Consider the following 26690-nt stretch of genomic DNA (forward strand, 5'->3'; position numbering starts at 1 on the left):
ATGGCGGTTTGGTGTTGTGATGGGACTCCGGGACCTGTACAGCAACAATTGGTGCTGAGGGATCTATGGGAGAGTTGACAATGAGAAGCAGGAAGAGGGTGAGACGAGGCGGAGTTATAAAGAGGAGAAGCTAGGCAGCTATGCGGTCACCTGTTGGAGCTGCGGCAGGAGCTATACGAAACAGGAATCGAGACGTCATAGCCCCTCACGGCATGCACTATTGATTGGTTCCCGCTACGGCCTGCGTGAGAAGCAAGGATGCGCCAACGCCAGCTCTGCGCCTGGAGCTTCAGAATAAGGGTCTCCGCCGGCTGCGCGAACATGTTGTAATCATGGCAGTGCTGTCAAGCTGGCTGTCAATTCACTCACTCTGCCCATGTGATTGCGACATTGAGCGCGCTCGTGGGGCGGGGCGGGCTGGCAGGCGCGAGGTACTTTGGTACATCATCAGTGCTTCATCACGCCAAGCCGTCCAGGATGTTCCCCACAGCAACGCGCTGTGCACGTCCCCAGCAGCTCCCACTGCTCCCATTCTAGCCCTGGCAAACCGGTTTCAGTACCACCGATTGTATTAACTTTTCGATCTCCTCCTCCGTGCGCCGGCATGTGTCTCATGGATGGGTCCCACGATCGCCTCGATTCTATCGAGTTTGCTGACATCGCCATGCCCATCGAGCTGTACTCCGAGTATATGCGACGCGACCCCGCCCACTGTACATTGGCGCGCGTTTTACATTCCGTCAGTCCACAGCCCCTCACGGTGGTGTGATGTGGACCAACCATCCAGAGCTACTCGACAGCCGAACGGCCCGAAGTGCATAGCTTTGCACTTTATAGCCAGCATCCCAGACGACTCTTCATTGTAGACGCGCATCGCTGTCCATCACCTCATGTGTTGAGACAATACCTAGGTACATGTCACCGGATCACGCGGCAGTGCGGAGAAGGCGGAGTGCATACGCCTGTACACCCTCACATCAGCGCGGCCGGTCAAACCTAGATGCAGTTACCTGCTACAAGTGGTTCTGCGACTTGCGTAGATCGACAGCCTTGTACGTTGTATCTGGCAATGCGCCAAGTAGGTACATCGCGACAGCCTCATCAGCTGAACAGAAGATTTCCACCGCTTCACCAATATGTACAGATCTTCGCGCAAGCCTGTCAGGCCTTGTCGGCTACCTGCTCGGTACTTGATGACTTCGTAAGCAGCTTACCTCCCCGGAGCCAGCCTTCTCTCGTGTACCGTCGTCAAGGTAGTCTTTATGCGACAAGGTTCCGGCACGGTTCGGAATTGTCCTTCAAGATCTTTCAACAATATCGAAGCGCCAGCTTGATCGTGCCTTCTGATCTGGGCGCCTGCATCGTAAGAAACTGTTAATCGGAATTCGGAAGAGTCGGAATGATTGCGCCGTTGCATTTGAAGTTCAGCTTCGAATGTGCGCAAGCTAGCGACCTCATTTACATTCTAGCCAGGAACGCGTCTAGTTACTGTCCAGTATCTGCTATCAGTGTCTATCCAGTTACTCCAGTATCTGCCATCAGTGTCTGTAGTAGATGCACCGCATCCTGCAGTACCGCGCGACGCCGGTGACGAGACACTTTCGTCTTTGAACGAGGGCCCAGGTCGTGTAAGACGGGCATCGCGCTGTCGCCTTCATGTACCTCGGTCGAAGCATGCGGCAATGCGGCTTCAGAGATTGATGTAGACGTGGGCCTGTTGAGGTTTCGGCAGGTCCTAGCTCAAGTAAGTGGAATCGGGCCTAGGATTGCGGCTGACTGCTACTGAACGCACGTTCGCCGCATCGTAACAACCGCATCGTCGCACATGCCACACCAACACCATGATTGAAAAAGTCCCACGTTCAGCGCGCTCTCGAAGGCACTTTACATACGCCTCCCCCCACGGGTGACAGCTATACTGGACCCCATAGGCTCTGCAAGCTATGCACCAGTGGAATATTCGCCCTTAGCGTGCCATCAGGGTACTCTGAGTAAGACCCTTCTGGTATATCGCCCGCCTTCACACGTCCAACCAGTTCCGTACTCCGTGAATCCTTCCTGAAGACCCATCAAAGCACCGTCAAGCATTTCCATCTGTCCATCAGGGTGCTTGATTGCGTCCAAAGGATCCAATATATAGTGCTTGTTGTTACCCAAGACTGCACAAGACACGCCCAGCCGAACCAAGCTTCTCCCAAGGGTTGCTTCTCCACTGAACCATTACCAAACATCTGGGTCACTCGGGTCCACGCCAACCAGAGATCGACAATATTGAAGTACATCTTGTCTAAATTTGTATCAAACGGACATTCCGTGCTATCACTACTCTTCACTCAGTTGCCAGCGTTCTATACACCAACATGGCTTCTACCGCCCTCGATATTGCACGTCTCGTCCTCCGTCAAGATGATGGCGCAGAGTCACAACCTGAGGAGGTCATCACCTGCGGCGGCGACAACGAGTACGATGGCCGCATGGGCACCCGTATCTCATCCATCTTCGTCATCCTGGTAGCATCCAGCTTCGGTGTGTACAAGAAACCTTGCCGATCTTCGCATGCTAACATCGCACAGGTGCCATGTTCCCCGTCTTAGCAAGACGTTCCCGTAGCAAGCTGGTCCCCAACTGGGTCTTCTTCGCCGCCAAGTATTTCGGTTCAGGCGTCATCATCACAACGGCATTCATCCATCTCCTGGCCCCAGCAAACGAGGCTCTCGGTAACGAATGTCTGACCGGTGTTATTGCCAAGTACCCTTGGCCCGAGGGCATCGCCCTGATGACGCTCTTTCTCATGTTCTTCCTCGAGCTCATGACAATGCGTTACGCCAAGTTCGGCAGCGACCACGACCACAGCCACAGCCACGAACCCACTGGCATCTCCCCAGCCGCCCACGCTGACGACAAAGCCCACGACCTCGAGGGTAGCACTGGAGGCAGCAGCGGCAACCACAACATCCGCGGCGACGACCACCTCGGCCACCAACGCGACCATGAAGCCGAGCTGAAGTCCGATATGGCACCACGTCCCCTCGTCCCAGATGGCTACGCCTCGCAACTAACCGCCGTCTTCATCCTCGAATTCGGTGTCATCTTCCACTCCATCTTCATCGGCCTCACCCTTGCCGTAGCCGGCGAGGAATTCATCACCCTCTACATCGTCCTCGTCTTCCACCAAATGTTCGAAGGCCTCGGTCTGGGAACCCGTCTTGCAGAAGTCCCCTGGCCCGCGTCCAAGCGCTGGACCCCGTACTTCCTTGGTCTCGGCTACGGCATCTCGACCCCTATTGCCATTGCTATTGGTCTGGGCGTGCGCCAGTCTTTTGCGCCTGAGAGCAGGACTACGCTGTTGACGAATGGTGTTTTCGATTCCATCTCCGCTGGTATTCTTATCTACACTGGTCTTGTGGAGCTTATGGCGCATGAGTTTATGTTCAGTCCGTATATGCAGAAGGGACCTGTTAGTAGGACGCTTAAGGCGTTTGGCCTTATGGTTCTTGGTGCTGGTAAGTCTTGTCCGTGCCCCATACTATCGACTTTATACTAACGTAATGCCAGGTTTGATGGCTCTGCTCGGTTACTGGGCTTAAATCATCGTCACTTCTCATATCTTGCACCTTTCAGGATTCTTACAGTTCTCTTTCCACTGCTTCTTTCTTTGTTCGGATACCCGTAGATCAAGGCTGGCTTCTGTGCTAACGTATTGCCTACTTCGGTAGAGGGATGTATCATGGATTAATGGGATTCACTAGGCCTGCTTCATACATAGACGGGGTTTTCATCATGTCTCAATGAAAGCATACATTGTTCATTGTTCGCCTCAAGTGACACTTGGCGCGACGTTATGGATGTTGTTGTCAACCTTTGCATACTTACCCTTTGGAGTAATCTAGTCGGTGCTTCGTAGTAGAGATGGTCATGTGATGAAGCAAAGTGTTGTACTCACGTGGGTGCTAAACCTAAAGTTGACCAACGTTAAGCGTTGAAACGACCTTATGCCAATAAACTTCAAACGTGTGCAACACCACATCCTGGTAAGATTTTCTTTCAAAGTGTAAAGCGACGTATATTGGCTATGGTAAATATTTGATATAAACTCTCTCTCTTGCGCAAGTAGTTAAGTAGTTGGTGGGGTATCATAAAAACTGACAGACTGCACACGCAGACGCACGAAACACCCAACACGCGACCCCGATCTTTTTCGTAGATCTTGTTGGTGAGGGTCGGCCTTTCTAGTAAAAGGCCGTTAGATTGAAACATTATTGGAGTTTGAACGAGAGTGTTTATGTATATAGATGCTGCGGCCGTGAAAAGGAAAGACAAAGGAAATGGTCGTGGGGGGCGTCGAAATCGCATTCGACGCATTGTGCCGTTGTGCGCCGGTTTGGAAGTAAGGTGGAAAATGCAAAATGTCCTTTATGGTGTAACGCCGTTGTGCCCTATGCATGCAAGATGAAGTGAGAAAAAAGCTGGGTATGTGCAAAGTTGAGCAAAGCAAGAGAGAGATAAATGTGAGCTGTGCGTGCGTGCGTATGTGTGTGTGTGCGTGGTTATGAAGATGCTTCCAGGGCGTCAATAGACGCGTGGAGGTATCTGATTCGCTCTTCGAAGGGGGAACCAAGGGGACTCAGGGTCTCGTGTTTCTTTAGGTCGGACTCGCGGGTCGTTGCGTAGGAGATCCATGTACCGGGTAATTTGGGACGGAATTCTTTGACAGGACTTCTAGACTGATCTTGTCCGTCGTCCGTGGGTGAGGCTGCGCGAGAGTGGTCGCTGTGATGCTCCATATGCTCAAGACCTTCAAGATCTATGCCGCTGTCCCGGTCGATGACGCGATTGGATTGAGGGAAGAAAGGCGAGTCTAGAGCGTCGATGGCGTTGTGAATTGGACTCCAGGGACTGAGAAGACCCCTGGATTCCTGTGGTTCGGCGGCATCGTTGTCGTCGTCTTCCGCAACGAGTACGCGACCACCGATCTTGACATCGCTGACGTGCACCTTGTACTCCAACGCCTTCTGGCCGTCTTTGATCAGCTGTTCTGTCCATCCGAGACACTTCTTAAGGCTCTGGTTCATCTTCTGGCTGTCGTTCAACATCTCGCGATGTTTGGAAAGGTCGAGCTGGAGGCGCTTCTCATCGCGTGAGCGGTGTGCTTCGTCTCGCTCTAGCTGAGCGCTCGGGCTCAGAGCACCCTCATCGAATGAAGACTCGCTATCCTCTGGATCCTCCTCTTCCTCCTCAGGTGTTTCGTCCTCCTCTTCTGCTTCAGACATGTCCGACAGGTCCCCTATATTTCCAGAGCCAATGGCAGAAGTTTCAGGAGGCGAGCTAGCCATATCAGCAGAGAAATGCCCAGCTCGGCTCATGCGACGGAAGCGTCTGAGCTCCGCCTTTTGCTTTCGGACCTCCTTCTCCAATGACCGGTTGATGGCGAGGAGCGAAGAGTTGCTGATTTCGAGGTCAAGCACTTTACGCTCCCTTCGTGCATTGGCAGCAAGTTCGTTCATCATCTCGAGTGCACTCTTGGTGTCGCTGTTCCTCTTGCCGTCTCTTGTTGGGCTTGCTGATACTGGAGATCCGACAGGGGAGAACGCGGTGTAGCGACGAGCGGGCGTAGGTGCTGCATCATCGGGGAGGGAGGCACGATTCTCAGTCTGAAGTGGGCTTGGCTGCATGGCGGATGGTTCATTAGTCGGTGCCTTCTTCGCACTCGTCACAGAGTCAATGGACGACAGACTGGAGCTCTTGACGTGCCCTCGTTTTATAGTGGAGGCGACGCTAGATCTCCGTCTGGGGCCATCAGACACATCTGGCGTGTTCGATCCAGTCAACATGGCGAGAGCGGAGTTTCCTGAACTGCCTCTGCTGAGGGCTGGCCGGACCTGAGAGGCTCCCTTACGATATGAGAGATGTGCAAAGTCCTTTGTAGGCGAAGGCGGGCGAAGCGACCCCCCTTGTCCGCCTTCCAAGGGCGGGAGCAGATCTGGAGATGTAGGAGGCGGCGGTGTGAGAATCGGCTGGCGGCCTTTTCTTTCGGAAAGGGAGTCGGCGTGGAAGAACTTGCTTTCGGGCTGGGAGTCGGCATGGAAGAACTTGCTCTCGGGCTGGGATCTCCCCAGGGACGACAGCGGTGGCGATGGTACGGTGGGCTTCGCAGGGGGCTCGTCTTGTCTTCCGTCGGCGTAGAAGAATGCGGGCGCCTTCTTCGTGGGCGCCAGTACCGGTGCTGGTTGTTCGTGCGGACGTGCGTCATTGGCATGGAAGAACAGGGATGAAGCGTCTTTCCTGCCAGCGTCGGACGGAGCGGTGTTGTACATGGAGAGCGAGGGCCTCGGGGTCGGCGTGACATGGCTGCTGCTTGGTCCCGGTGTGCTGCGCGGTCGCCCCCCTACCGCTGATGAACCGCTCCTTCCCACGGCGCTGTGCCCACTGAATCCGCCAGTCTGGTCCCTGGTGTGGTGGTCTACCGTGGAGCCTGGTCGCGAGCTGCTCGGGGTAACAGAGGGGGTGCCGCTGGGCGTGGACGAAGCGCTGTCTACGCCGACCCGTGACTTCCTCGTGGAAGAGCGAGGCGTGACATTGCTGCTCAGGAAGGGCTTGATGGGCGTCACCTCGTTGTGCGAGGGCGCCGGGGCCGCAACCTTGGGCGTGGTGCCATTGCTGGTGCGGGCGGTGCGGGTGCTCGAGGAGCTGACGGTGGAGGAGGCGGTGGGCGCAACGGCAAGTCTCGGGGTCAAGGGCGTCTTCGCGGCGGTTCGGGTGCTGGCGAGCGTCGGCTTCAGCGGCCGTGGGTTATTTCGGTCGGTTCGTTCGATGGGCATCCTCTGGTGAGTGCGGCTATAGTTGTGGTGTTATACTGCGGATGCGGAGGGAGATCATGGCCTTGCCGGGGGGCAATGGGCGCGGCTCGGGGGGTAATGGCGGTGTTGACGATGGTGTGTTGATGGACGCTAGTAGCGTGTCGGATGTCTGCAGGTCATACAGCACGGCGCTCTACGTGTATTGCCCCACTTCTACAATGCCAGCGGTGGAGGAGTGCAGATGGTTGGCGTCCAGTCCATGGTCGGGGCCAGACAGGAGCAGGAGAAGGGTTCAGGTGGGGAGGCGTCTGTGTTGGTGCGAGATGAAGTAACTTTGGTGGCCCTGAGTGATCCTGGAGGCTTTCAAACGCCGCTAGGCCCAGCCGGGCGTAGACGTGAAAGCGCGTCATGACCTCTCCAGGGCCTCATCTCGCGTTTTTATGGGGCCTCCTGTCGCCCTCACAAAATGACCCCCCACTTACCATGAGCGATGCAGGGTCCGCCCATTCACCACCATCATGCGCGCAGCCCCGTCGCGTACACGTGCCCCAGCATGCACCGAGTCACCGTAGTCACGACGCGTCCGACCTGCCTCGAGTGGCCACCGCAACCACCATGACCACCGCCAAAGGAGATGAAACCTCCCGAGATATACCAGAGCGGCCGCAGCCTACCCGAGCCACGTCCACCGAGCACGACTCCCTAAAGTACCACCTCCTCGGCCCGTCGCTCACCAAAGCCGGACAAGACAGCGTAGACCAATCGAAGGTCTCAGAGGTCATCTATAATGCATCCAAGGGCTCCAAGTTCTTCAACAACGAGGAGGTCAAGGACAAGAACCTCACCGAGAAGATCAACAAGATCCTGGAAAAGAGACGCCAGCTGGACAAGATCGACTTGACCACCGATCAGCGTAGAGCCGATGACTACATCGCTGAGCTGGAGCTGAGCAGGGACCTGAGCCAGGTCATCGTACACCTCGACTGCGATGCTTTCTATGCGGCAGTTGAAGAGCTCGATCGCCCGGAACTGAAAGACGTTCCGTTCGCAGTCGGCAAGGGCGTGCTGACTACCTGCAACTACCATGCACGCAAATTCGGCTGTCGCTCTGGTATGGCTGGGTTCGTCGCCATGAAGCTATGTCCGCAGCTCATCTGCGTTCCTATGAATTTTGCGAAATACATGGCCAAGGCCGAAGAGGTCCGTGAAGTACTGGCGCTATACGATCCGGACTTCCAAAGTGCGAGCTGCGACGAGGCATACCTTAATTTGACACAATACTGCCAGGAGCACCACATGACGCCTGAGGAAGCTGTCAGCCAGATGCGTGCAGACGTTTTTGAAAGAGCCAAGATCACCGTCTCCGCTGGCATCGCCGCCAATGCTAAACTTGCCAAGATTTGCTCGAATCAGAACAAGCCAAACGGGCAGTTCCTCCTTGCCAGCGACAGGCAGACAATCATGGAGTTCATGAAGACCCTTCCTACGCGAAAGGTCAATGGTATTGGTCGCGTCTTCGAACGAGAGCTGGATGCCATAGGCGTCAAGACGTGCGGAGACATTTATGCACATCGAGCATACATGGCAAAGCTATTTGGGCAGAAAGCATTTCAATTCTTGATGCAGTGCTATCTAGGCCTAGGGCGTACCGTCATTAAGCCAGCGGAAGATCATGAACGCAAGAGCGTCGGCACTGAGACTACCTTTAGAGAGCTACAAGGCCGCGATGCCCTGCGTGACAAGCTTCGGCATATCGCTGAGGAATTAGAAGGGGATCTCAAACGCACCGAGTACAAAGGAAGAACCCTCTGCATCAAGATTAAGCTCCACACCTACGAAGTACACACGCGACAGACGACGCCACCCTTTGCCATTCACAAAGCAGACGACCTCTTCAAGTACAGTCTACCAATGTTAGAGAAGCTCATGAAAGAGATACCGAACATGAAACTACGCTTAATGGGTTTACGAGCTACGCACATCATCAGCACGAAGAAGCCTGGAATCGACTTCTTCGGCCGCGCAGCTAAGACATCTTCAACCACCACCACTAAGACTCCCACCTCGAAAGACGAAGGCACATGGGAGACATGGCCCGAGGAAGAGTTCGAAGAGGCCGCACGACAGGAACGAAACAACGAAATGAACGAACTAGAGAAGCTGTCTCAGGAACAGGAGCAACAGCAAGGTGAACAGCCGCCAGCCGAATCACAGTGGCAGTGTCCCATTTGCTCTATTCCGCAGGCGCCTGATGACGCGAGCTTCAACGCGCATATAGACTTTTGCCTTTCGAAACAGACTATCAAGGAGGTTGTCAAGTCTACAACGCCGCTGCCGCCCCCGCCGCCAGCTTTGGAGAAGCAGTCTAGTGTTTCCAAAACAGTGTCCAAGAAGGGCAAGCGCGGACGGCCCAAGAACGAAGGCACGTCTTCGGAGCAGGAAGCTAGGGAAAAGAGACGAGCGTTCTTTTCGCTCGGGAATGGATAGGTAATACGAATGTTATACGACTATTCGAAATACCGTGGCCAGGTGTCGCGCGCGTGATGTGATCGAAACGAAAACGTGGGGCAGTCGCGAATGCCGACTGTGCCACACGAATGCATACGTGAGCGTCCGTACCACGCAGCCGAATCTAAACCGACAAACGACAACACACGATTATAGCTCACAGCTTCTAACACATCGCTGCAATACGCGCATGCTATGCCGAGAGTGATGACATCTGCGCGTCCGGCTAGCCAGCACTTCTGGGAAAACGCAGAGCATCTTTCTCTTCGCATCTTTGCACCGGTGTGTGTTACATAGCCTCTTCTAAGACGGCTCGACTCCACAGCGCACAACATGCCGCAACAAGTTACAGTTTATCTGCACAAATGTCGGTGCTTATTTCCGATATAAGCGAGGACTCCTGGATCGTTGGTACGGCCACACGCGTAACCTATCTGGGACGCATGTGGGCATTGTCAGCCTCGCAGCTGCTGCCTTATCACCGGTGAAGGTATATAGCGCCCAAGGTTCTTTGGAAATGAGGGTTTTTTAACTACGATGTTAAGCATCTTACTGAAACAGCGGCGAATTTTCTGGATTTCAGTCCAAGAAACGAGCGAGCAAATACTACGATTTACAGCAAAGAGAAGAATATTGACATCCGCAAACCCGAGTATCACAACGGAACATGAACCATGGAGAACGATCTAATGAACACTGCGACATCTATAGGGTCGGATTGTTTTGGAGAGATAGCCAAAATCTCCGAATACACCTTTGAGCGAGCTGATGCTCGACACTGGGCGTCAAGGCGCATCCGCTTCTTGGTCTATGATGACTCCGATGTCAAACTTGACGATTTCGACAGTGACGACGAAGAAGCGAAGGAACAATACGCTTTAGACTTGAGTCTTGGAAATGTCAAAGCCCGAGACCCAGAAGGAGGTGGCGAGGTTCCAAATGCAAAGGGAGCCAGTGTCGCTGAACGCTCAGAACAAGCCAACAAATCCACACAGACTAAATGCCGCGTTTGCGCATCATATCCCGAGTTCCCGCACAGGTGGAAGCCTAGAAAATTCCGTCTGGTCAATCCGGTGGTTGATCATCCGGAATGGTTCAGTGAGGACGGCGTCGGCTCGTGCGACATATGCATACATTATGTAGCGGTGTCATACTGCTGGCCTCCTCGTGGAGAGAACCCGACTCCGAGAACCTACACGGTCCGTGATCTCAACGGACGCGTCCGCGCCAGTCGCGCTCTCGATGATGTTCTAGATCGTGCTGTGGACTTTGCCAATTCGTATGGATTTCGCATGATATGGATCGATCAAGAATGTCTTCCCCAGCCGACTGAAAATAGCTCGAAAGAAGACTGGGACGAGCAGGAGCTTGGAATACAGTCGATGGATATTGTGTACAACAGAGCTGTGGTCACGGCGGGTTTGCTCGACGTCAAAATCACATCGCAAGAGCAACTTACAGCTATCGAGACTCTGTTGTATCCTGACCAACGGAAGTCAAGTATGATAGACCGCCGCTTCTGCGAACAAATCCTCGACTTCCTTCACAGAGCCAGTCAAGACCGTTGGTACACCCGTGCGTGGGTCGTCCAAGAGGCTATATGTTCTGGAGACGGACTGATGCTGGCTTTCCGGCGCGGTCCAGGTCTTACCTTCCAATCCAGCTTTCGCTTTGGGCGAGAGGAGGGATCGGATCTCCGTCCTTACCATTCACTCGACGATGATCGTGGGATCTGGGAGTCAGAGCTCATTTGCATGCACTTGCGTGGATTCTGGCGCATTCTCGACCAGATGCAATCTCTGCTTACACGCGACTTCGTTCGTATGGGAAACTATCTTGCCCGGTCTGGGCTCGGGTCAGAAGAAGTCTATCCGGGAGCTCGGTCCGTGCTTGAAGTAGCAGACCGCCTCCATCCGAGAACCGAGAAGGCAAACACGATCAATCAGATCGTACAGGCTCATACCGAGGGGTTCTACGGGAAGCGTCCTACGATCAACGCTGCGGGAGCTCTGACATTGCTCAGGCATCGAGAGTGTTACTTCAATGCTGATAGACTTGCTATCATAGCGAACATGTGCGATTACGACTTCCGATTAGATACAAGGAAAGTCAACGCCAATTGCAGTTCACTGCGCCTAGCCATATTGGCACTGACGTTGAGTAATGGCGACCTATCTTTGCTAGCACCAGAGGCGTATCTACCTGAGGGCAATGAGGACCAAGAGGAAACCTACGCTGGAAGTGCATCGAGCTCGACCCTGTTCCAGAACATCTTTCTGGAGGCGAATCGAATCGATTACTGTGAAGTTCGCGACTACATCAACATACGACTCCAAACAAGCAGACAGGGTAGATTCACTGCCGAAGGAATGCTTCTCCATTCGTATCTTTGGTCGGTCGATCGCGAGATCGACTTTACACCCATACAGGCGGAGTGGGCCGATACATGGGAATCCTACAAATGCTGGGTCATACTTTTTGAACGCCAGAAAGACGAGACCGTGGAACAAGCTCGTGCGCGTCAAGTGGCATTTATCCAGCGGTTCAACCAACCAAATGTAGCCACACAAGCTCGTCAGGATTTCCGCCGCTGGGGTCATATCCCAAACGGATCATCTGTATGGGGAAACCTCGACCATACCGGCATACAAGTAAAACGAAGACTCGACGCGAAACGCGTCAAGCAAGTACCCGCGATGCGCAACACAATCTCTCAGATCATCTTTGGCGTTCTCCAGTATATCAGGTACACGCTGGCCGCATCTGAAGACGAAGGAGACTTAATGAAGGGTCTGGCCAACAGCGTATGGCAATCCGTCCGCACAGATGGAGTCAGCTTGGAGCACCAATTACCAGACAAAGTCGACGATACGCTGTTTGCCCACCCGGACGTTGTGAACCAGCCTTTTGCCACGCTGCAGCTCGACGAGACTCTCGAAGCGAGCCTCGCACAGTTGTGGTTCATCGACCGCATCATGCAGCACGGCCGACTCTGGTGTGGAACCTACACGCCGCCCAAACGACCAGCCCGTCTTACCTCACCACCCGGCTCCCACCCCAACACCACGTACGAAGAAGACCTAGCAGCGCACAACGAACACATATCCGCGATCCCGGCATCCCAACGCTCAATCATAAGCCGTCAACTCGCACGCCAGTTCCTCACCGTCGGCGTCGAGAGCACGCTTGCTAGGAAAGGGAAGCAAGGGAGCACCCGCCACACCATGGTGACGTTGCCGGAGATTCTGCGCAGGGATCTGTGGTCTGATCGGAAAGAGAGGATACGACAAAGAAGTCTCATGGCAGCCTTCGATGTGGATGGGCCTTGTCTAGTGGCCACGCCGTATAATCCTGAATGGGAGGTTTTTCCGCGCCCGAAGCTTCGTAGTACTAGTGTGTGCTGGGTCGTTGAAGTGAAAGAAAATGGAGGCGGTGCTGCAGGAACATCTGCTGGGACGGAGGACGACTCATCGGATGTGGTGGACTCTGATGTTGCAAGTGCGATAGAGGACAGGGGGAAGGGGAAGGGGAAGGAAAGAGCAGGCGTTGACTTAGCTGATGCTGAAACTGACAGAGAGGCTGATGATGGAAAGGCTGGGAAGGGTAAGGAGCAGCGGGATCTCGACTTGAGGGTGCTGAGAAAAGTGAAGGGGTTATGGCGGATTATGGATCTTCCTTCTCAGGTGTATCTGTTTAGTTAGGAATAGTGCATTGAGCGGTAGGTATGGTTTTATGGCCCGGGCTGTGCATATTGTCGCCTGTACCGCAACTGTTTTCAACATTCTGCACCATCCTTCAAGCTATGAAGAGTCTAATGCAAATAAAAGCAATAAGGATATGTCCAAACCAAACGCTTGATGAGTTTATGATCATGGAAGATCTCTATACGTCGTCTCCTCCTTCGGATATTGAATCAACTCCTGACAACTATTATCGTGATTTTAGCCATTCCGGGCTCGAGGCTATAGTGTCCAGTTAAAATGCTCCAAAGGGGTATGTTTAATGACTGCATCCAGAAATAGCCACTTATTTGATGAAGAACAAAGCCTGTGGCTGAAGGCTGAAGTTTGAAGGGTAAAGGATGGATAGCGCGTAGGCAGGCGGCTACTCTCGCCCCACCAAACCCACTCACATCCCACCCGCGGACTCGTGCAACAGTCATTCTCCACCCAAGCGCCGACGAAGATCCCCTGCCTTTGCTGTTCTCGCGACTGGACCCTTTTATTTAATCATCACCCCCCTCGCTCACCACGACGGCGTCACCAGCCCCAGCCCCCGACAAGCCGCCAAAGCCGCCCTCGCCTCTGCGCATCGCCAGCCAGCTCACGACCGCCTCGGCCATCCTCTGGGACCCCAAGTTCACCTCGCGAGCGCCCCCGGGCAGTCTCCAGCCCGTCCACGCCGGCACGCTTGTCGCCCCGCACCGCACCGACTCGTCCATCAGCGTCCGCAACCTCGGCGACGGCTACACACAGCCCATCGTGCCTACCATGGACAACCGCCGACACCCCAGCTCCTTCCAGCAGCTCGAGAAGCTCGGCGAGGGCACCTATGCCACGGTAGGCAGGAGTGCCATGTCGGCTATACTGTGTGCTAACGTGCCCAGGTCTTCAAGGGTAGAAACCGCCAGACGGGCGAACTCGTAGCCCTCAAGGAGATCCACCTCGACTCGGAGGAAGGCACGCCCTCGACGGCTATCCGCGAGATTTCCCTCATGAAGGAACTACGCCACGAGAACATCGTCCTGCTGCACGACGTCATACACACCGAGAACAAGCTTATGCTCGTCTTTGAATTCATGGACAAGGACCTCAAGCGATACATGGACTCGCGCGGCGACCGCGGTGCTCTGGACCCCGCCACCATCAAGTCCTTCATGTACCAGCTGCTCAAGGGAATCGCCTTCTGCCACGAAGCCCGCGTCCTCCACCGCGACCTGAAGCCCCAGAACCTCCTGATCAACAACCGTGGCCAGTTGAAGCTGGCCGATTTCGGTCTCGCTCGCGCCTTCGGCATCCCAGTCAACACCTTCTCCAACGAAGTCGTAACCCTGTGGTACCGCGCCCCCGATGTGCTGCTCGGCAGCCGGACCTACAACACCAGCATCGATATATGGTCAGCAGGCTGCATCATGGCCGAGATGTACACGGGGCGGCCGCTGTTCCCCGGAACCACCAACGAAGACCAAGTGCAGAAGATCTTCAGGCTGATGGGCACACCGTCTGAACGATCATGGCCAGGCATCTCGCAGCTGCCAGAGTACAAGAACAACTTCCCCGTATACCACACCCAGGACCTGCGCCTTATATTGCCGCAAGTCGACCAGGTGGGGCTTAGTCTACTCAACTGCATGCTGCAGCTGCGGCCAGAGATGCGCATATCTGCTGCTAACGCGCTGTCACATCCATGGTTCAACGATCTCCCACAACGGCAGCAGGAGATGCAGATGCAGGCTCAAGCACAGGCACATGCGCAGGCCCAACAAGCGCAGATGGGCGGCTACCAGGTGCCTCAAAACGCATACTAGACGTATGTCCCCGTTGATCAAGAATCGCGAATTCGAATGAATCTCATAACGGCGCAACTGGAGGCTGCCTATACTGCACGCGAGTATTACAAGAGCGCGCCTGGGTACCAAACGAGTCGAGATTCGTATTGCTATAAAGGAGAATAGGTTACCTGGAATGGGCAAACGTACCGGCAAACGTACATCCCCGATGAGCATTGGCCCGCAGGGCCATTTTAGTATAACGGCGAGCGCTTCACATGGTTTGTAACCGAGCGAATGACCCGCGATTTCTCTCTGGCATCATGTCAGTTGCCACTGCGCCCGTACGTGTCGATGGGGAGGCTTGGTGTGTGGAATGGGGAAACTTTTGTCATGGTTGGGATGGGGCCACTTGATAAGGGTGACTCATTCAGGAGATTTATAGACATGCGGCATGTTCTTGAGGTCGTTTTTTGGTTGGCATCTTTAGATGGCTGTGGAACGTATGTTTATACCATGAAGCCCGTTCTTATTGGGTAGTTACTCCCAAGCAACAATACATTGCTACGAAGGTTTACACTGCTTTGACAAAGACACCATATATTCCTTTACTCAATGTTTCCAGTGCCGGGTAGAACGTGTACGGATAAACTCCTTCCCTCTTTCGGTCATCAAGCGGACACTTGCATTCCTCTGGTATAACAACTGGACGATACCTAGCATCGTCTTCGCCATCGTCACCAAGGTAATTATCCCAGTCCCTCAAGCCTGTTTACTGCCTCGTATGTTAGTCCTGCTAGACTTGACTAGATCAGTACGTTAAGAACGGGTAATCAATGTCCGCCAGAATAAATTTTCTTCCCTCTCAGGCAAGTTTAACGACTAGACCTGAGTGCATTCCAGGTTACATACACCAGCAAATCCAGGAAGGCAACTACTAAAGAGCAGCTTCTAGTGTGTTCACTGTCGGAGCAGCGTGATTAGTCTTACACATCTCTAATGATAACTCTACCGTCTTTAGTGTTCGTTGTAGATTAGTTACGCTTTTTGGTTTGCTCGTGGACGTGCCGTGCCGGCTCTAGCATCCGTCTTCTTCCACGTCCGCGTGCAATCTCGGAACTACCTAGGTAGCATATACAACATCCCTAGCCGAGCTATGCATGGGAAAGAACAACAATGCTGATACCACGTTGATCTATAGTGTAAAGACCCTACTTCTAGCACAATCCCTAATATTCTACTCCCTGGTATATTACACCTGCGACTTCTCCCATTTGCAAAACCATCTCCTCGTCTGGGTCGTCGATGTTAGGGAAGTTATAAGTGATTTGTTTCGCTCTGCGGTAATGCAGTACTATTGGATGAAAGGAACTTTTACTCTCTAATGATTACTTGGACAGTCGCAGAACATAGAACTATCTTCTTATCTTGAGCTTGAAGCTATGCGGGCGATATGATGAGATTGAAGTGCGCGGTGGCTACTACATTGCGCGCGCTTGTAAGGTATCGTGAATGGGGACATGAATTAGAATGACTGATTGGAGAGGAAGTACGCAGTTTCATTTTCCTTTTATTTCTTCTCTGGACACTAGCGGCGACACATGATTGTTGTGGATCTGGTCGTTGAGATGGAATTATACTGAGAACAATGGTTGCGACATATTTGGTCCAAGCATACCGCCTTATCCTGTGAGTACGGAACGCTGGTGTGAGCTTTACATTACGAAATCAAGCTCAGTAAAGATGACACATTTGATAATTGATGTTCTCGACCAAGAATAGGTAATATTGCTATGTAAATTGATGTTGCTCATGTATGGGGTGTTGCAAGCCGTCGAGTGTAATTTTAGAAGGCTTACTTCAAATCGACTAGCATTACGATTGCATATTGTGTGTCATACTTACCTAGGTAACATCGTGATGTGCACATATCAACACCTGCACATTCATGACAGCAATCAGATGCGATACGAAAGCAGTGCTAGTCTTATCAAGACCAATCGATCCTATAGACCGGTGAGAATGGGGTATTTTTGGAAGGATGAGTAGTGTTTGGGAATCGACGATCTTCATCTTTGTTCTGTATTTGACTTTCCAACGAAAGCTTGTACGGGTCGACGGATCTAGGCGAGATGTCAGAAAGATTAGGTTGGTAATTCGCTTACTTGTTTCAGATTTCGGGAGTGAATGCCGTGATTGTGGTGAAAGGTACTTTGGGTGTTTGGGAGAAGTTGGAGAAGACGGTACTCTTCCGCTCGGCCACCGCGGAATCCGAGTGATGCGTCCACCGCGCGAATAGAAATGCAAGTCAACATTCCTACGCAGGATACTTACCCCGTTCCAGTCACTGGTGGTGAGACGGCTGTTGTTCCCTTGACGAATAGACTTGTGATATGGTAGCGTGATTGCTGCAGAGGTACCTTGGTAGTCTCAAAGCTCTCTCGGTAACTGTGAGCATGCTCTCCCAGTCGTCCTGCGATCGCACTCGGCTCGTGATAGCTCGATTGTAGCGGTTGTAAGCGGTACATTGGGTGGTTGGGTATGTAATCTTGGAATGGCGCTGATTTGCCGACAGAGTCTGAACTGGTACGTCTCCGTTTGCATCCACGGTACTGCGAAGTGCTGTCCTATTCATATCACTTGTCAACAAACCTCTTCATCGCACAACAGGACATCTCGGGAATACCATGATGCTTTTCTCGATTCATAGTACTAAGGGAAGACTCAGTATTAGCAAAGCAAGTTGGTAGATGGACTCCATATTGCGCGTACCTGACTGGCGAGACAGCCCTTCGTCGAATAGTCGGTAACATCTGACGTTCAAACAAGATATGCAAAGGCCATGATGATCATTCCATGTACAAACATCCCGTCTGACGATGTACGCTGAGTCTTACTTGGGATGTGCAGCCTGAGCTCAGGGCACTGACTCTTCCCGCGTTGTACCTCGTACGAACCTCACAATGATGTGCCGGAGGTATTGCCGTATCTAGTTCTTGATCTGCCTTTTCACGATCCATGACTCAATCAGCATAGACGGATGGCCTTACATTGTTTCGACAAATCGGAAAGGCAGTTGTGCCTTCTGTATCCGGGGATAGAGTTCTATCGACACCATGCATGAAGCTGCATGATGTCATCGCAGGAAACCGCTTCTTTTTGATCCAACATCCATCTCCATGAAGCTATATCGCATGTTCGAGACACCAAAACGCCATGTTCATGCTAACGAGTGACGTTGGCTTCAGTCCTCCGCGGAGCTCATGCCAAGCATCACGAATCTTACCAATGGCGCAGCCGCTAGCGGAGCATAGACATGGGAAGGTACATACATAGCATTGCCAACGCCCCGGATCTACAACAAGCCTCAACACCATCGCTTATTCACCCATTACCAAGACTGACTGCATCTCACGAACTTTTGAGTTTCTTCCAGTGGGCAATCTTGCTGCCTTCCGAGCCATGACGTGTGGCGTACCTGTGATACGACTGGTGGCAAACCTACTTCTGGAGGCGGGTCCAGCGTGTCTCATTCGCGGTCTCGACGCCGTTGAACCAATTTTGATCGCTGCCGGCAGCATCTCGGAACCTTGACTGTCTCGATCCGACGGTGGAGACCGCAAAAGGCCCTTTAGGAAAGAGGATATAAGCCATGAGGGAGTCGCTACTGTCCCCAGTACAGAAACTCTGAGTTTGCTATCTCGTGCGGAGAAGCACAATGGTCGACGACGCCTCGTGGCGAATGCGGCATCCCATGCAGCCCTCACTCGCTACGCTTACCAGGGGTATTTCCGCGAACCTTACCAACGCATCGCCAGCTGCGCCTCGCTGAAACTACCCATCGAATACGGATTCGGATCATGGCTACAGTCTACCTTACCTCCCGACCAGATGCATGACCTCTGTCGTACCTGTTGGGTGGCATGACGACGACTGCGCGGCAAACACCGGCCCATACCGCCAATTAGGTGTACATGAAATCTCTCGAGTATGGAGCAACTGTCGGCGCCATTGCTCCGTTTCATGACCATCCCGTGGGACATGGCCAGTCAGTACCAGTTTTGATGTTCGGGAAGCGGTCAGTCCGGAGTTGAGGCCTTGTCGCCAGTTGGATCAGTGTTCAGAGGCCTGACATCCCGTCATGGAGACCATTCAGCCTCACGGACGGAACCCCTCGTCCTTGCCCATGCCAGATTTTGCGTGCACAGTTCCCTTTATCATACCAGAGCCGCATCAGCACTTGGAAAATATATCGCAAAAACCCCGGGACATCCATTACGGAATACCTGCCCATAACAGCCCAACGGGGGAATCTCGGCTAGTTACAGTCACCCTAGTAAGGCACTAACGAAGCTCCCGTCGCTTTGCAAGAACCGCCCGTGCCAACGCTGCAGGATGCCCAGCGGTCAGGCTAGGATGTTTCTCCAAGCAAGGTCCAGCCCACCAGACCGCCTAAGCCCCATGGCTTGCGACCGTGTGGTAGGCGTTTGACCGGCGTCCGACGCGCTGCCCTGCAGACTCTTTCCCCAGCCGTGGAACCAGGGACGCAGGCCGCTTCTCCATGCTGGATCATTGGACTCGCAAACCATCACCCCCATGTCAACTCGCGCAGTGATGCTAACTAGTTGAGTCTAATATGCACTTTGGACGCTTGGGCTTTTCAATCGTCCAGGTTACCTAGGTGCGAATGAGCATTCATTCAAGCACAATGACACAAGGAACCTTCGATGATATCTCCCCGAGTGTAGGCGCAACATGTCTGTTGTACTAATAGGAACCAGCGGATCCGCTCGGCGACTGCATTCCTCATCAAGTAGATGACGAGACGTTCCCACACTAGCTTGTCCTCCAACATGGCTTCCACTCCTACCACCACTGCTCCGGTCAAGCGGGCTTGCGATAGGTACGTCGCCGTCGGTACACATTTCACATGCCACACCACTAACATCATCAACTTCTAGCTGTCACCGAAGAAAAGTAAAGTGCATTGGCGAAGGCACGGCCCCTTGCAAAAACTGCGTCTCTGCTGGTCTTGCATGCACATACAATGCCATCCCACAGAAGAAAGGACCTAAAGGCAGTCGTGCCAAAGTCCTATCCGAACTTCGCGAAACACAACGCAATGCCCAACTTGCTGCCGGATTCCCGACTGACCTTGGCTTCGATGGCCGGTCACTATCCTCGACATTCGCTCGCACGCCGGGCCTCATGCCCCCCGCTCTCGTTGAGAGTTGCATAGAATACTTCTTCGCCCATGTCTACCCCTCAGAACCCGTCCTGCACCGCCAAAGAGCGCAAGAAGCCGCCGTTGGTATGGACCGCTCCACCGAGGCGTATTGCATGGTAGTCGCACTATGCGCCTACGTCATGATCCAGGCCAACCACAAACCACCCGTCAACGTCCTACCACGACCAGAGATGGCCCACATGTCAAACGTCGGCATCGGCCATGTCCTGCTGGAAGAGTCCGTCCGTGTGCGACAAGGCTACGATCACCGCGAGAACCCCTCCCAGATGAGCGTGCTCACATCATGGTTCTACTCTGGTTGCTACTTCGGACTTGCGCGCGAGAACACAGCATGGGCATACCTCCGAGAAGCCACCACACAAGCGCAACTGCTAGGCATGCACGACGAGGAGACTTACAAACACGACCCTCTGGATATATCGCGCAAGCGCGTCCTATACTGGCTCCTCTTTATCGCTGAGAGGTACGACTCTACACCCACGCGTCTTGCTAGACCCTTTGCTAATTGCCTCTAGGACTTATGCCCTACACAAACACCGCCCAATCACATTATACCCCACCATCCACCCTCCTTCGCTGGACGAGGTCCCCTCCGATCGGCCCATTGCCGTTGGCCTGGAACTTATGATCAACATGTTCAAGATTATCGACGACACATACATCAACCTCTGGAACCGAGTGCACAACACACATGCAAGCGCTGCATGGATTACGCAAATTCAAACCCAGCTCTCCGAGGCGGTACCAGCATATTTCGAGTGCACAGAGGTCCAGGAAGTCCAGATTCGCATAACTCAACAGTGGTTGCGATCGCAGACATGGCAGCTAAGTGTCTGCCAGGGTCTTGTGAGCAGCGTCTCCAACGACATCCCCCTCACATTCAAATACCCAATCGAAATCGCAAGGGACCTTCTCACAATCTCGCATCAATTCTCGCAACAAGCCATGGAGATGCACGGCGTCGGACTGGTGAGTATTTTCCCGTTAATTTTCCGCATCATCATCCCCCAATTTTTGGAGATTGTCACCGCTAGAGCCCCTCCATCTCCAGCTGCAACAATCCCTGTTGGATTCGATCGCGCTAGTGCCGCACTAGGCAACGTCTATCTCTGACGTCCATGCCCTGACTAGCCAAACTGGCAGCACTGTCCCTTCCACCTATACCCCTGCCACGTTTTACCCTATCTGTCACGCCAAACGTTAGCTAACAGCTCTGCAGATCGAGAAGCTATTCGACATTGCGTGTTGTCTAGCAGATGTCGTTGCATGCACATCGTTTTCGCCTGATGCATTCGCTTTGGGCCCTCGCGACTATGTATCGCGATTCCTCACCCTCATATCAACTCTTCGTGGAGGACAGACTCGATACCTCCCTCTACTGCTCACCAAGCTCTCTGAAGTCCTCCCGAACCTTCCGCTTCCCCGGTCTCTGAACCTCCCCCAGACGGTTCCCGCTTCGACGCTCGGCTTAAATTCTACTGGCTCGGGGACACTTCCCTCCAATGTCGCCGACGACTACTCGGCAAACCCGAACGCAACGTCGCCCTCGTATCCTAACAACGATCTGATTCGTCGACTGGCCGCGCAGACTGGAGCCCAACTCCCTTTCAATACGACCCAGCATTCCATGGTCAATGTACCTACTACGCACGTAGGCGACATGTCCCTGTACGACTCCTCCCACAGTGCAGCACATTCCCACTCTTCTAGCTCAGCTCCTAGGAGCACTTCCACGACACCGGGCCCCTACGAGACTCCAATGGCACAACGGGGGTCGCAACTCGTAGGTCATCCGACCATGCAATTACCCACTTCGCACGGCCACATGCAGAGTCATCACATGGGCGTTAATGCCACAGCATACGACCCACGGTTTTCTATTCAGAGTTACCCTGTCGACCCTATGATGTACAAGCAATAGTTTTTTTCTTTGAAGAGTAGGAATATCAACAACGGCGCGGTGGAGTTTCTGGTCCCGACAGTGGGCCAATCTTAGATTCGGTAGCATGGTATAGCTTTGACCATTCAAGTAACGTTCAGCTTTTACAACGGCAACCGCCCTACAATCTTCGAGTGATCAAAGCTTCGAAAAGGAGCACGTGGAACACGGACGACGTTGAACCGCCATGTCACAAGATCCAAAAGCGTCATGTTGCCAGGGCTCAGCACACGAATACCGCGATTCCCGGTCATTAGCGATCTAACGAGCTACGAATGTCAATCCTCCGGTAGTTCTTCCGACGGGAAGGAGCTCATGGTGTCAGAAGCACACGTGCGGGAGGATGAGCTTGCATGCAGGACTAAGACCACCGTGGATATTTTAAGCGATTTGACATGTGTACCATGGGTTAATCGAAGCACCGGCTTGCCTCTTCAAGATGAGGTGTCAAGGGCTATCCATGTGCTGGATTACCGCAGCCATGGCCCGGACGCCCTTCTCGATCGCGAGGATTACGAAAGCGTAGCCAAGAGACGAGCACTGGCACTCGGAATCCTTGGAGGTGGACAATGATTGACTGCGGAACGAGGCGGTTAGGTCTGGGAAAGCCGGTTTTGACATGACATGGTCGCACACTATTGCGGCTGTGTAGCTTCGACGGGACCCGCAACCAGGGAAGGGTATGGCAATCCCGGCCTGTCGTTATTACAACACGAGTTCGGAATCTACCGACGCGTGCAGAATGAAGATCATGAAGCTCAAGGAGCAAGGTATGCGAACCCGGATAAATGGTTCACAAGGAAGAATAGGGTGAAGTGAGCCCTAGTCAGCCTAGCATCATGTACACGCGTTCAACTTGCTTGTAGTAAAGTCAATCGCTTATGCATAAAACAATTCCAAAATAGCGAAACATGATAGGTGTGGTGAAGCAACTTGGGCAGCCTTAGCTACACAAGACAAGTCGAATACGTTAAAACTCGCGAAACACGTCGTCATGCCACATGCCATATCCCACGCGACTTTGCCATATGCAACAAGGTAGCGACTCATGTCCATTGGGCTGCAACAGGGCTTTCATTTTACCATCTGGGCACCAATCACACGATTCGCGTTGAGAGTGTCTCAAGCTTTATCTCTGGGGTCGGCCCGTCTAACGTCGGAGCGTTTGCTTAGGCACTTTTCGCAAAAGTTTCCTCCGAGTGCTGGCTGAGTGACAGCCGGCCGGGGACGGGGTGGACCATGTCGCGGTTCTGGCGCTGGAGGCGTTGATGGGACCCTGGGGATCAGGGACGGGTCAGCCTCGTGGGAAGGAAGAAAAAGGCTTGGTCTTTTCGAGAAGAAAGTCGATTGCGCGTTCCTGTCTTGGTAACAAAGGCCATGTCCCTCCAACGGCGACGGAAAGGCTTGGCGCAACGTGATCAGATGGACCGTGAACCCATGGGAAGGGTAGGCTTAGCTCTCATGCTGAGAAATGCATCGCCGTCTACGAATGCAATCGCCGTCTTAGAGTTCGTTATCATCCGGTGGCCTTTGCCCGCCCTGGGCGACACATACAGAGGGATTGCGCGATTAGTCGTACGTTGCTGTCGCGTACGACACGTTAGTATTGCGAGGTTTGGGGCATAGTTTGGTACAGCGCACGCACTGGGTCTGAGACTGGCGGTTTGAGCATTAGCATTGTTGAGATTTGCTGCAATTACAGCTGGCCCAATTGCCCAACGTGGTCCTACGACGTCGTGACGCTCGACCATGGGGGTCCATCGTTTGCAAAAAACTCTAATCCCCTACTCCTGTTGTAGCAAAGTGGCGACTATACCAACTCACTCCATGCTCCTCCCATGCACCGGTATCTTCCACCCTCTTTGCATTCCTTCGTCCATGCTTTCTTTCCGGTCGGACCGAATTCCACAGCGCTACGTTTCGCACTCCGCTGCCATCCCAGTGATGACCACGCCGAGTGATCAGGAACCGATCGCCGGGCTCTTCGAAATGGGGCACACTTCCCCTCCCTGGGCGCTTGGAGATGCAAAGGGTCTCGGCTTACGGGTTAGTCATGTGAGCATGGCAATCGTTCAGCGGACTTGCAGGTCGTCGCATCAACTATCGCGCTACTTCGCATGTGGTTGGTTCAGCTGACTAAGATGCATGCAGACTCTGATTGGCGGTTAATAAGGCCGCTGACTCGTACTCGGCTGGCTTGTGCGGCACATGAAATCCCAGGCGGTGGTAGTTGTGCATCCCCGGATGCTCCCATTCGCTCCCTGATTAGCTGCACAAATTATTATTGTTCAATATTGTACAGATATGGAATGGAACGCACGGCATGCAGCGGCAAGATGCGATGCGACATTTCTGCTGCGCAGCGACAACGGAACGGATGCTCATTTCGCAATCTACCCAGATATCATCTGATCCATAGCGACATCGGGACGGATGCTAATTGCTTCATTTCACTCCCATTGGTACGGAGTCTTCCTTGAACCGCTGAATCAGCGGAACTGCCCGGGCAGTGGGCAGAAAAAACCGCAGTATGTCCTTGTAACCACACTACGAGTTGCTTTTCCTGCACGCCATTGTGCGTCTTGCAGCGGCATACCTCAGCACGGCTTGAATTTCGGGACGTCGTGTGGCTGGCATGTGCATGCACCGTTACACCGGACGCGCGCGCCGTCGCTGCGCAAGGCTGCAAACGTCCAGCGTTGCACTTGAAAAGGACTCGTGATCCTAGTCTTTGACGGTTCGCGGTATCAATCGTGACGACGCCTTTTGCTTTTGAGCCTTGCGTTGTCGAGAACGCCTGACCCAATCATATCCGGCACGGCCAACTCGATCCTCGCGTACTTCAAAAGCCGCGGCTAGGGATGCGCATCGCGATCGCAAAGGCTACAGTTGGGAAAGGGAATCGTATCCCGAGGCCAATAATTGCAGCCACAAACCAACCTTGCCGTCCAATCGCCGCGCATATGTGTGTAAAAGAAATAAGCAGAGATACATCGTAATCGTTCTCTTTGCGCGCGAATGCGAGCGGTGATCTACTGCAATCGGTGTGCCACAAGCGCAGCTCCGTTCCCTAGGATCCGGATGCGCGGATCGCCTTCTCCCGTTCAGGGTCCTATCGATACACGCCAGTAAAGCCTCTGGATCCTTCACCTTCCTGGGTATCATGCGCTGAGCCGAATCTTGTCCAAGCGATGGAGGTGCGGAAACGTTATGTTGTTCTGATCGGTGTACTCCGAATAAGAATTATTCCTGCATCTGGATTATCACTTCTGCTTTAGCTGCTGCGAGTCACCAGCCGACTGATGTGGCTGTGTGCCGGGTCATGTAATCTACGCTGCATATTCAGAGGCAAACGCGACTTCACTCCTACACATCCTCTCGGGAATGCACTGCCGTGTATGGATACTGTCGGAGTTGTTTTTGGCGAATTTATTCCCGTCGGGTATTCCTTTGATAATGGGGTAGCATACGAGCCCAGGACAGTCATTGGGCCAGCGGCAAGATCGCCCGTCGAGTTCATGCACATATGGTAGCATTTGCTCTCTGGTATAGTGATTTCTTTTCAAGACTGACATAGGATAGAGCAATAGCCTGATGAGCCCGAATTGTCACAGGCTTACAACCATTACAGAAGATACGCTCAACGACGATACATCCTAGGTTCCAACTCTCCACCTTCAAGTCCGACTACACACTCGCAATGGAACCCCGAAGCCAATCAAAGCAAACCCACGAGCGGCGTCGCATATGCATACCGATTAAATTACTTTACCGTTCAAGTTCGAAAGCCAAGTCGCCAACAGTTCTCATATGCAAGTCGCTGTCGTCATAGCGGTCTCGCCAATTCCATGCATCTCAATATCTCACTTTAACCACCCCGGACCACCACCTACACCAGATGTTTATTTCCTTACCCGGCCCTGCATCACCGTTACATATCCTCGGGCTCGATGCCGTCTCCCCGCTTACACACATCCGCGGAGACTACATCTGCGTAGCTGCATTACCATGCAGACGGGACGAAGCTTGAACGTGGCAGAATCTAGTGTTATGCAAGTACGGTTGATGCAAGGTTCAAAGAGGATGAGGGTGGCAAGAGACATAAAAACGAAGTACCTTCGATGCCCCGCTGTCCTCCCAATACCTCGTCAACTGACTTTCAGCCTCATCTCACACCAAACATACACATAGCCACATGCGTCTTACTCTGCAACTAACTCTTCAACCTTCTGAGCGACTTCGGTAAAGTCAATCTAACTCTAGATGTACCACTTCCCGCCCATCTCCACTTGTCAAAGTCGCTTTTATCCGTTTTACCAGGACTGCGAAGGCTGCGTTCCGTTTTCCCTTTCTGATCATCAACATTCCCGCATCGTTCTTTCTCTCTATAACAATTGGAGCAAGGAACCCGTTGTAGCCGCGCCGCCGCGGAGAAGCTGATGCTTTGGATATGATGAATAACGTATGTCACGAAGATCAGCGCCATTGGGCGTAGCATTTTCTCCGTAGATGCGTAGTGATGACTTGCAGATATGTTCCGCGTCGCTTACCACGCGAGAATAGATAGCAATAACCACGACATCTCCTTCGGCATCTTCGGCATCTTCGGCAAAGCCACTCTACACATTCTCCTTCCCGTCCATCTCCACTTACCACATTCGCCCTTGTCCGATGCACTAGGACCTGCAGTCACTACATCCTTTTTTCTCT

General features: G+C 53.2%; 5 protein-coding genes across 5 annotated transcripts; 4 read left to right on the forward strand and 1 right to left on the reverse strand.

Moving 5' to 3' along the window:
- Positions 1-2360: 2360 nt before the first annotated feature.
- On the forward strand, positions 2361-3587 carry J4E86_007295 (uncharacterized protein; the record flags this gene model as incomplete). Its single annotated transcript, XM_051447817.1, has 3 exons — positions 2361-2526; positions 2574-3503; positions 3556-3587. 3 exons carry the CDS (start codon positions 2361-2363, stop codon positions 3585-3587), a joined length of 1128 nt encoding a protein of 375 aa, XP_051300755.1.
- Positions 3588-4547: 960 nt separating this feature from the next.
- J4E86_007296 (uncharacterized protein) lies at positions 4548-6818 on the reverse strand (the record flags this gene model as incomplete). Its single annotated transcript, XM_051447818.1, has 1 exon — positions 4548-6818. One exon carries the CDS (start codon positions 6816-6818, stop codon positions 4548-4550), a length of 2271 nt encoding a protein of 756 aa, XP_051300756.1.
- A 594-nt stretch (positions 6819-7412) lies between these two features.
- J4E86_007297 (uncharacterized protein) lies at positions 7413-9284 on the forward strand (the record flags this gene model as incomplete). The annotated part of the gene is made up of 1 exon (XM_051447819.1): positions 7413-9284. One exon carries the CDS (start codon positions 7413-7415, stop codon positions 9282-9284), a length of 1872 nt encoding a protein of 623 aa, XP_051300757.1.
- A 695-nt stretch (positions 9285-9979) lies between these two features.
- Positions 9980-14832, forward strand: J4E86_007298 (uncharacterized protein; the record flags this gene model as incomplete). The annotated part of the gene is made up of 3 exons (XM_051447820.1): positions 9980-12908; positions 13578-13864; positions 13912-14832. The coding sequence occupies 3 exons, from the start codon at positions 9980-9982 to the stop codon at positions 14830-14832; spliced, it is 4137 nt and encodes a 1378-aa protein (XP_051300758.1).
- Positions 14833-19646: 4814 nt separating this feature from the next.
- J4E86_007299 (uncharacterized protein) lies at positions 19647-21962 on the forward strand (the record flags this gene model as incomplete). Its single annotated transcript, XM_051447821.1, has 4 exons — positions 19647-19696; positions 19755-20504; positions 20557-21010; positions 21261-21962. 4 exons carry the CDS (start codon positions 19647-19649, stop codon positions 21960-21962), a joined length of 1956 nt encoding a protein of 651 aa, XP_051300759.1.
- Between the last annotated feature and the right edge of the window lie 4728 nt (positions 21963-26690).

Source organism: Alternaria arbusti (assembly GCF_024043155.1).
Source record: "Alternaria arbusti strain BMP 1465 chromosome Unknown scaffold_10, whole genome shotgun sequence".
Taxonomy (NCBI): domain Eukaryota; kingdom Fungi; phylum Ascomycota; class Dothideomycetes; order Pleosporales; family Pleosporaceae; genus Alternaria; species Alternaria arbusti.